Source organism: Neltuma alba, unplaced genomic scaffold (genome assembly GCF_004799145.2).
Source record: "Neltuma alba isolate B1F8T4 unplaced genomic scaffold, ASM479914v2 tig00001125_pilon, whole genome shotgun sequence".
Taxonomy (NCBI): Eukaryota; Viridiplantae; Streptophyta; class Magnoliopsida; order Fabales; family Fabaceae; genus Neltuma; species Neltuma alba.
The window spans coordinates 22,042-32,342 of NW_021632341.1; the positions used below are offsets into that span (position 1 = coordinate 22,042).

General features: G+C 39.2%; 2 protein-coding genes across 4 annotated transcripts; one reads left to right on the forward strand and one right to left on the reverse strand.

Annotated features, from left to right (window-relative positions):
- The first annotated feature begins 971 nt into the window (after positions 1–971).
- On the forward strand, positions 972–5,899 carry LOC114750819 (homeobox-leucine zipper protein HDG2). 3 transcript variants are annotated; one of them, XM_028939438.1, is made up of 12 exons: positions 972–1,107; positions 1,587–1,807; positions 1,902–2,019; positions 2,157–2,345; positions 2,770–3,228; positions 3,507–3,608; positions 3,745–3,942; positions 4,054–4,228; positions 4,327–4,598; positions 4,711–4,806; positions 4,900–5,314; positions 5,449–5,899. In XM_028939438.1, exons 1-11 carry the CDS (start codon positions 1,000–1,002, stop codon positions 5,263–5,265), a joined length of 2,304 nt encoding a protein of 767 aa, XP_028795271.1. In that variant the 5' UTR covers positions 972–999; the 3' UTR covers positions 5,266–5,314; positions 5,449–5,899. The 3 variants fall into 3 exon arrangements, with proteins under 3 accessions (XP_028795271.1, XP_028795280.1, XP_028795289.1); XM_028939447.1 differs by having other exon boundaries at positions 1,590–1,807; XM_028939456.1 differs by having other exon boundaries at positions 1,036–1,107; positions 1,533–1,807.
- A 3,443-nt stretch (positions 5,900–9,342) lies between these two features.
- Positions 9,343–10,158, reverse strand: LOC114750841 (uncharacterized). The gene is made up of 2 exons (XM_028939478.1): positions 9,834–10,158; positions 9,343–9,740 (listed from the first exon to the last, which is right to left on the reverse strand). The coding sequence occupies exons 1-2, from the start codon at positions 10,110–10,112 to the stop codon at positions 9,576–9,578; spliced, it is 444 nt and encodes a 147-aa protein (XP_028795311.1). The 5' UTR covers positions 10,113–10,158; the 3' UTR covers positions 9,343–9,575.
- Positions 10,159–10,301: the final 143 nt, after the last annotated feature.

The window sequence follows — 10,301 nt, forward strand, 5'->3', positions numbered from 1 at the left end:
GAGAAAGAAACAATTACTATAGAAAATAAAAGGAAATTGAATCTTATATTTTGAACAGAATAAAAACTCTAAAATCAACCAAGCAAGAGAATAACATGGTAATAATGTGGATAGGTAAATTGATATATGGTATGGGAACAAAGGGGAAAAAAAACTAAAGGGTTGGTTCGGTAGCCGTCATTCGTTGCACCATCAACTGGATAGACAAAGAAAAAAAATATTGAATCCACCAAAAATATGCTCTCTCTCTCTCTCTCTCTCTCTCAAGAGCAATTACACCTCCTTCGCCCACCATTAAATGCATTTGCACCCTCTCATTACGCTCTGCAATTACTCCTCCTCCTTCCTCACATCGCTCCCTTCTTCCTTCTCTCTCTATCCCTCTTTCCCTTCCTCTCTCATTCTCTCTTCATCATCGTCTTCTTCTTCTTCTTCTTCTATCTACCACTCCCTGGTTGGTGAAATATCTCTGCTCAACCCAGCACTAACTTTTGAATCAGCTTCTCATACTCTTCTAAGATCATCACCTTTCTTTTCCTCTCTCCTTTTCTTTATTAGTAATTCTAATTCTGGCATCTTAAGTTGGTTGCTCTTAAATTGAAGCAGAAAAGTTGGGGCTAGGAGCTGAAAGGTACGGTTGCTCCGCCTGATAGACAAAAGAAGGAGAAGAAAGTCGCTGAGTTGGATTCCTCCAGATCTTGGTGAAGCGAATATATGTATATATTTAGTCCTAATCTGATTTGGATTGATTTTATATCAGAAAATCGTAAAGCGGATATCCGTTTAATTTCTTTCTTGCCTTTTTGTGTTACTATATAATAGCATTTCTTTCGGCTAACGTAACCGTGGCCCGTTTTCGTTTCAGCGGTCAAGTTGATTTCTCGGACTGCGTTTGTCACACTTTTTGGTAATTTCTTGCAGAGATATAAACGAGAACCTCATTAGTCAAGCGGTACTGAGAGACTGAAACGAGCTAGCTAGGGCTTCTGGTCGAGAAATATGCCGGCCGGGATTATGATTCCGGCAAGAAATATGCCCTCGATGATCGGGAGGAACAACAACGTTGGTGGCGGGTTTGGATCATCCTCAGGCCTTTCTCTTGGTCAGGTCGGTGCTTCACTTCTGATTTATTACACCTTTCGATAATTTTGTTTAATAAGACGCTAACTTGATCGCTGCGTCCCTCTGGATTAAAATTTCCCAACTACATAACCAGAAAGTCCCACAGTTTTCTTAGTGCGAAATTTGGTCCCTACGAAGCGGACTGTACCTCGAAAATCCTTTTGGATTCTCGGAAATCGCGCTATATATATCTCTCTCTTTAACTTTTCGTTGTTTGACGTTACCCGCTTCTTGTGATTGGGTTCCAGCCACTAATCTTGTCAATTCTATATCTTTTCTGCCCAATTTTTATCAAATTAAAAAAAAAAAAGGATTTTGTCAAGTAAATAGGCATCTACGTATGCTTAAAAAGTTTTACTTGTTCGCTTGTTGTCTTGAGTGAACTATTTTTCTCGTATTGTTTGTGTTAGATTGAAAAACAATAAGCCTTGGGAATCTTAAAAGCTCTGTTAGAAATGTTCCAGCAGCCAAACATGATGGAAGGTCAGCTCCTCCCAGCACTGGACATGGCTCCAAACACATCAGAGAGCGACATCCCTCGAATCCGAGACGACGATTTCGACACTGCCACCAAGTCCGGGAGTGAAAATCAGGAAAATGGCGCCTCCGGTGACGACCAAGACCAACGCCCCAAGAAGAAGCGCTACCACCGCCACACCCAGCACCAGATCCAGGAAATGGAAGCGTAAGATTATGAGCCAGCTCTCCAATAATAAACGACTACTCTCAGTTCGATAATTCAATGTTAATTATTTATACCCTATTTTACTTGTTCGCAGTTTCTTCAAGGAGTGCCCTCATCCCGATGACAAGCAAAGGAAGGAGCTAAGTCGCGAATTAGGGTTGGAGCCATTGCAGGTCAAGTTCTGGTTCCAAAACAAACGCACCCAGATGAAGGTACGTAATCAAGATGTTGATTCGGGGCAAAATATATTGTTGTAATAGTAATTTATGTAAAGAATATTCTATATATATTGTTCTGGTTTTTGCCTTTTACCTAGTTGCTCGCAAAGTCTTAATGTGATGATTTGCAGAACCAACATGAGCGGCACGAGAACTCGCACCTCAGAGCCGAAAATGAAAAGCTTCGTGCCGATAACATGAGGTACAGAGAAGCTCTTGGCAATGCCTCTTGTCCTAACTGTGGTGGACCAACCGCTATAGGAGAAATGTCCTTCGATGAACATCATTTGAGACTCGAAAATGCCCGCCTAAGAGAAGAGGTACAATAATTTCTTGCCAAATAAAGTAGAACTTCTTCGCCCTCAGATTTTCCTCTGTCTAGAAACTGCTGGACTATATATACGTCTTCTCAATAAAAGTTAACTTCACATTTCAATCATCAAAAGTTTATTCCTTTTATTTTCTTTCAAAATTCCGTGACAAAGTTTTGCTAATTTAGATATTACTGTCATTTACCAAATTTGAACTTGATTAATGGGTGGCCATAATAAGTAAGAAATGAGATGAAAGATTACTATTACAAGTATTTTAATGAATGATAAAGACGGATAAAATATTTTGCAGTGCCACGGGGCAGAGATTAAAAAATTCATCCAGGAAATAGTAAACTTTGGTCAAAAACTTAGTAGTGAAAGTGGCGTTATATCTGATGATTCTGGAATCGGTTGCCTTGATGATGATCAGATTGATAGAATTTCCGCAATTGCTGCCAAGTACGTAGGGAAGCCGGTGGTGAACTATCCGCTACTCTCTCCATCTTCGGTTCCACCTCGTCCTCTAGAGCTTGGGGTTGGCGGTGGTTATGGCGGACAGGCAGGTATTGCTGGCGGCACCGGTGACATGTATGGAGGAGCCGGAGATCTTTTGAGGTCCATAAGTGGACTCACAGAAGCCGATAAGCCGATGATCATAGAGCTTGCTGTTGCGGCCATGGAAGAACTGGTGAGAATGGCTCAGATGGGGGAGCCTCTTTGGATGACCACCCTCGATGGCTCCACCACTGTGCTCAATGAGGAAGAGTACATGAGGTCTTTTCCTCGAGGAATTGGACCTAAACCCAGCGACTTGAAATGCGAAGCTTCACGAGAAACTGCACTTGTCATCATGAATCACATCAACCTCGTCGAGATTCTCATGGATGTGGTATGTATATAAATATATATATGTGTGTGTGCTTTTTAATTTAATTTTCTCTGCTCTTCTGTGGCTTCTCCAATATTTGACCGTTAAGTCGAAGCTAATCACACGGATCGATAATGAAGCATGTGTAACTATCATTGACCCAGAGGAATATGTATATAAGCTCTTTCTTGTCGTTTGCTATAAAAGAGTTCTTCCACACGAAGTGTTTCTATTAAATAACGTAATAGAAAACACTCAATGTACACTACGTTAAGTCTCATTGACGTTATTTTGTTCAGAACCAGTGGTCGACAGTGTTCTCTGGCATAGTGTCAAGAGCAATGACCATGGAAGTACTATCAACGGGGGTGGCCGGGAACTACAACGGTGCCTTGCAAGTGGTAAGCACGATACTACATATGTCCGTGTGTGTGTGTCAAAAGCAAACATGGTATTTATATGTATGTAGTTAAAGACGGAGATCGAGGTTTGATAATTTTGAAATATATTATTGGATATCCACATTATGTTCTGCAGATGACAGCAGAGTTGCAAGTGCCTTCACCTCTAGTGCCAACTCGAGAGAGTTATTTCGTGAGGTATTGTAAGCAGCACGCTGACGGCACATGGGCAGTAGTGGACGTCTCTCTCGACCATCTCAGCACTGCTCCTGTCAAATGTAGAAGACGACCTTCTGGTTGCTTAATCCAAGAAATGCCCAATGGCTATTCCAAGGTAGCAACATATATACATAGTTTACACACACGCACGTATCATCGGACCGTCTCTGATCTTTTCTCAAAGAGCTTTCTCTTTTGTTATTGGTTTCTTTTTTGGGTGCCTTAGGTGACGTGGATTGAACATGTAGAAGTGGATGATAGAGGTGTACATAGTCTATACAAGCAGCTCGTTAGTTCAGGCCACGCTTTTGGTGCAAAACGATGGGTTGCCACCTTGGATCGACAGTGCGAAAGGCTTGCTAGTGCCATGGCTTCCAACATTCCCACTGCTGATGTTGGAGGTATATATATGTATATATAATCAGCCTTGATTAAATCATTGATCGCGAGGTGACAATTAACGTAAATAATTAATCCTCTTTCATCATCGTTTGACTAGTGATAACAAACCAAGACGGGAGGAGGAGCATGTTGAAGCTGGCGGAGAGAATGGTGATAAGCTTCTGTGCGGGAGTGAGCGCTTCCACGGCTCACACATGGACAACACTCTCTGGAACCGGGGCGGACGATGTTCGGGTCATGACCCGAAAGAGCGTGGACGACCCGGGAAGACCTCCTGGTATTGTTCTAAGTGCCGCAACCTCTTTCTGGCTTCCTGTTCCCCCCGAGCGAGTTTTTGACTTCCTCCGTGATGAAAACTCCAGAAGTGAGGTAATACGCACATTATTTACCACAACACTGCAACTTTGTCCCAATTTAAAGCCGATGGACTCTCCAGAGATTAATTCATCCATATTCTGAAAACTTTCGTATTAATTAACAGTGGGATATTCTTTCCAACGGTGGGGTGGTCCAAGAAATGGCACACATAGCTAACGGACGAGATACGGGGAATTGTGTGTCCCTTCTCCGAGTGAATGTGAGTGCGTCGGTCTTCATTTATAAAAGGAATCAAATATTTATTATCTGTAAGTGAAGTCTTACATGCCATGATTATGTATGAACTCTGTAGAGTGCAAATTCGAGCCAAAGCAATATGTTGATACTGCAAGAGAGCTGCACCGACTCAACGGGGTCTTTCGTCATATATGCTCCTGTAGATATAGTAGCCATGAACGTGGTGCTGAATGGAGGGGATCCTGATTACGTGGCACTTCTTCCTTCGGGTTTTGCTATCCTACCCGATGGCACCACGCCTCATGGAGGTGCCATCGTTGAAACAGGCCACGGCGGATCCCTTTTGACCGTTGCTTTTCAAATCTTGGTTGATTCCGTACCCACTGCTAAGCTCTCTCTTGGATCTGTCGCCACCGTCAACAACCTTATTGCCTGCACTGTGGAGAGAATTAAGGCTTCTTTATCCTGCGAAGCTGCTTGATCATCATCAACAATACTACTCTAGAACTAATTAATAAATTAAAAGCCTGGTAAGCTGTGCATGTTTGTTGTGTCCTACGTTGTTTATCTGCATATTTGTTTTCGCTTTTGTAAGAACTAGTCACTGAATCTTGCTGTTGCTGCATCTACGTGGTTTGTTGTGTTTATATGTTAACCCGCGCAGTTTAGAAGAAGGTTAGGTCAAGAGTAGAGAAGAGTATGAAAGAAGAAAAGGGTGGTGGTGATCGATGGGGGCGAATATCGAAGAATGAGGTGAAGTCAAGAACGCACCTTGCATGATTCCTTCTCAGAAACCTATGAAAAATAGAGTGCTCAGAGGATTAAGGTTCGGGAATTGACTTCCCCCAGCCAGCTGGATTAACTGTGTGCTTAATTAAATTAAAAAAAAAAAAAACTGCAAGCATTGGTAGAATTAATTAGTTAGTTTTCATTTCCTTTTTTTTTTTGGGTGATCGGGTAGGTTTTCAATTAACTTCAATGTTGACTCTTTTATTACTTCAATTGTTATTATATGCATGTTTTAGAAATATTAGTTGATAATGGGAAGCATGCCCCGTATCACACACCATTTGTCCCTTTCAAGGGCGTTTGAAATGGAATAACCTTTTCTGCCATGTCTTATTCCCACTTAATTTGTTTATTATTATCATTTCTCTACAAATTAAGCAGCAAGTGTTTGTTATGTAGTCTTTATTAATTAAGGTTTGTTAAGAAAGTTTTCCCCCCCCCAATTATGGCCTGTTGTACGGCTATGAACTTCATCCCAAAATATCGTGGGAGGGAAAATCTGTGACTCCTGGATTAATTATACTGATCAAATTGCACCTATTTAATTGAACTATCGAAGGAACAAACTTGAATAAGCTCCATTATTTGACATTAAATCTGCTTTTCCAGCATTAATTAAGGAAGCGGAAGGCCTGCGGGGGCTGCTAAATGTCGAGGATGTTTTAGGATTGATTGATGAAAATACCGATTATATCACCTTCACGAATACACGACGTCAAGTAATAACTTGAACAGGAATTGCTTTTGGGACGACCCAAAAATTTGACACAATATTCATAATACTCTGCAAATTCCTTTATTCTTAGGCACTGAAAGCCTCTTGCCAACGTTGGAAATAAATATGTGACGGTAATTGACCCTCGTAAACCCATGAACGCGAACTACGTCGTCAACAGCTTATCAGATGCCCTTTTAGAACCCTTCATTTCTGATGAAATGGCAAAAATAGAAGCATCATGTCTCTCACACTAATCTTTTCGTACTAAATAATTACTAGTAATTGCTTTGTTATGCGTTTTATTCTTGATTATATTTTTAACCTCCCCCCCCCCCAAAAAAAAAAAAGACTAGTGTCAATTTGTTCGTCCAAAGGTTTTGTCGTGGCATGCTGGCATCTAGCAAAAGTTGGATTTTGTTCTAATAATTCATCATGGGGAAAAAACAGAAAACAAATAGCCTTTTTGAGAAACAAATACACCGGGCCCAAACTTCAAACAAAAAATTCGCTATTACTATCGACATCATATTTGGATCACAAAAATAACGTTTTCTCGAGTCAGAGTGTTCGCGGCAGGAGCAAGCCATGGCGTGCAGAACAGGGAGCCCAGTGGGCATGGGCTCTCTTCCCATGTACAGGGAAAGGCTCAAATATTTGACACTTATTTATGCCTTACTTGGTAAAAATAGAGGGGTCATCAACGAGATGAGATCTAGCAGAATGACTAATCTCTCATAACATGACAAATCAATGTTTAAATTTTTATTAAAAAAAGTGTTCACATTTAGTGTTTGACAGTACATTAAATAGGATTGTATCAAATAGAAGAATACCTATATTTTAGTCCAAAAAAAAAAAAAGGTAGAGGGGGTGAGACTAGGCCGAGGGGTTTGAACCTGTTAAGAGAAAGAGAGCAGCCATTTGAGAGAAAAGAGAGTCATTTTTATACCTTTGCGGGGCAATCTCGAGATAAATTGATAGTTGCACATTCATTAATCGCTAGATTGAGCTGAAATTCGGTCAGCTGGTTTGAAACATTGAATGCGTCAATTTAACTGAGACTCATTTGTATCTTATTTTGATCATAGTTGAGCTGATTTTCAACGGAAAACGCATGATTTTTACATGCGCTTGGATTGATGGGTGTTGCCGCTGTGTTATTTTCATTTGACGTCTTCATCACAGTTCCGCGCTATTGAGAAGAAAATCTCTGCTATCTAACTCGAAGTTTGACTTGCAGATATTTGACCTGTAGAAATTCCACGCCGACTTCTGAGTGAAAAACGAGAGAACAAGGCATTTCATCAGATGGACCTCTGTGTGTGTGTGTGGAAGGCAAGCACATGAATATCAGCTTTCATTAGTTTTCTTGTAGTTTGGGGGGGGGGACCAAAATCAATAATAAAACGCAGAACAAAGCAACTACTATTAGTTATTTAGCATGAAATGATGATCAGTATGAAAGACTCTTTGCTTCTCTGTTTTGCCATTTTATCAGAAATGATACGTTCCAGAAGGGCATTTGATAAGCTGTTACGTTGATGATGCGGTTCCCTTTCATAGGCTTAAACTTTAGGGTTTTAGCAATACTACGACGGCTACGAATTGTGTCAAATCCCTCTGTTGTAGAAGGAATTCCTGTTCATCACCCCCTTTTAACAAAAAAATTATTATCTCCGTTATAGTAGTATAAGAGCTAATTAATTAATTTGAAATATTAAAAAAAAAGTTAAACTAATTATTTGTAATAAATAAATATTATCTTTTCTAAAATACCCTTGCTAATCAAGTTTACTGGCTATAAATACCATTATTAGAAGGACTATCTTGAAAAAAATGAATAAATATGAGAGACAAAATAGATTGAGATATTATATTTAGGAACAAAATAAAAATCAAATGAGTCTTATATTAAAGGTCGGGGGTAGTATTTTATATAGTTTAACATATAGATGTACGTACATATATCAACGTTAGATTTGAAGTTAAGACTTTATCCAAACGAAACGATTGGCATTAGCATTATCACAATTTGCGGTAGACTCCTGTCAAACGTGCTTGAACTAGTATATCTGAGGGCCTGAGCATTGCCTACTTTAAGCCAGAGACAGATCTTGTAAGGAATAAATTTTGGTCTATTTCAAAACGCTGACCAAAACAATTACTAGTGTTCATCAATTAGCATGAAAAGATCATGTCCACAGATTTGTGGAGTGGCTTCACTGGTTTCATCTTCAGGAAATATGTTTTTTTATTCTCTTTTTTTAGCTGTTTCGAGGTTGCTATTTTATCAGAAATGCCATGTTCCGAGCATGGCATATTAGTGTCTAACAAAAGTTGGATTTTGTTTTAAAATCCAAAAAAAAAACCCGACCTTTTTTTCTAAAATTTGCCTACCAAAAAAAGAAGGTTGGATTTTGTTTTAAACAAATAATATTTTCATAAACAAACACACCGCTAGGCTCAGTGTTCCAACAAAAACTACGCTATAACTATTGATGTCATCTTTGGAGCACCAAAAATAAAGTTCAGGCACCAAGAATAATTAGGCACCAGGGATATGCCCCGCGCGCCCCTTTTATTATAACTATTAAAATATATTCATATTAAAAATTTTATACATTTATACTTCCTTTCGTATTTAATATTAATCAATAATCATATTCTACAAGAGTTTCTTGATTTTAAATATAAATCAGTTCAGGAAATGTCTGTCACATTAATTATTTTCTGTAAGCCCCTCGTTTGGAATTAAAATAATTATCATAATACTAGGAGTTAATGTCATTAATATATTAGAATAATGGTAGAAAGTACTAGAATTTTCTTATAAATTTAATAATTTAACCTATTTTTTAACTTTTTATTTGATATTATCATCCGATATCCGACGCTTTTCATTTACCTTATTATTAAGTATACAAGCAACTGATTATTAGGTTGATGAATCTAGGCATATTGACACATCACATTTGGAACCGGTTATTTTCCAATTTCCATGCAAGGGAAATTAAGTAATCTATTTTCTTTCTCATTTGGTGCAAGATAAAATTGAAAAAATGATGGGAAACACTTTATCAAACAGTTCCAAGCAATCAATCCTACGTACAACAAGTCAAGGCAACAGCACAAAGCAAACACTGACAATTTTTTTTGTTTTTTTATGTAATACAATTAAACACAAAAAATCACAAAAACATGCTAACGGCAGGTGACAGGTGTGACAATGCTTTCACCTTACAGGCCTTTTCAAATCCATAGAAGAGAGACCAATTACTTCAACTTCAAACGTGCTTTTTGGTGGACGCTTCAGGGCTCATGCCAAATATGGAATGAGATGGCAAACCTCGCAGAGCTGCTACCACTCCTAAACCTATGAGAGGGATGTATATTGACATCAGCTTAGAAGATTTCTCTCCTGCAGCCAACATTTCTGGTAGTACAGCAGTCTGAAACGCACAGTTTATAAAATCAATCAGAAAATGAGAACACAGAAAAACCAGATCTTGCATGAACACCAGAAAAAGTGCTACTCATCATACCATTGCAGTACACACAGCAACACCGTAGATCAAGCAAGTGGTTTTGAACCAGGGTTTGGCAGTCAAAATGGCGTAAAGATTGAGGACAATGATTGGCACATCAAAGAGGAACTCATACCAGATGAGTCCAACGAAGAAAGGGGGCCGTTCTCTCAACAGATAGTGATCATACCGGTCGACGTACCAATTCTTGAGTTGGACAAGGAAATGAGGGAAGGGAGCTTGAGGGAGAAGGACTTGAGTGTATATAAGTACACATGCCACTGCTACTACAAGCATGCCAGAGAACAGGAAGGCATCTACCGCTTTTTTCCACAGAGCCCATTTTCCCTGGCACTACTCTGATCTAGTGATAAAGTAAGGCTTACAAATTCAGTATCTGAGATCGTGCTTTTCTTGCGTATGCTTATACTCTTTCTTTCAAGCTATAGATTGATAAGTTGTGAATTTCACACCTAACTCTAAGTT

Excerpts from the sequence above, each read along its gene's own strand:
- LOC114750819 (XM_028939438.1), top strand. The coding sequence starts at position 1,000 with ATGCCGGCCGGGATTATGATTCCGGCAAGAAATATGCCCTCGATGATC. Across the intron at positions 1,808-1,901 it reads CAGATCCAGGAAATGGAAGC|TTTCTTCAAGGAGTGCCCTC; the intron begins GTAAGATTATGA and ends ACTTGTTCGCAG. Across the intron at positions 2,020-2,156 it reads ACAAACGCACCCAGATGAAG|AACCAACATGAGCGGCACGA; the intron begins GTACGTAATCAA and ends GATGATTTGCAG.
- LOC114750841 (XM_028939478.1), bottom strand. The coding sequence starts at position 10,112 with ATGCTTGTAGTAGCAGTGGCATGTGTACTTATATACACTCAAGTCCTT. Across the intron at positions 9,741-9,833 it reads TTGCTGTGTGTACTGCAATG|ACTGCTGTACTACCAGAAAT; the intron begins GTATGATGAGTA and ends TGTGCGTTTCAG.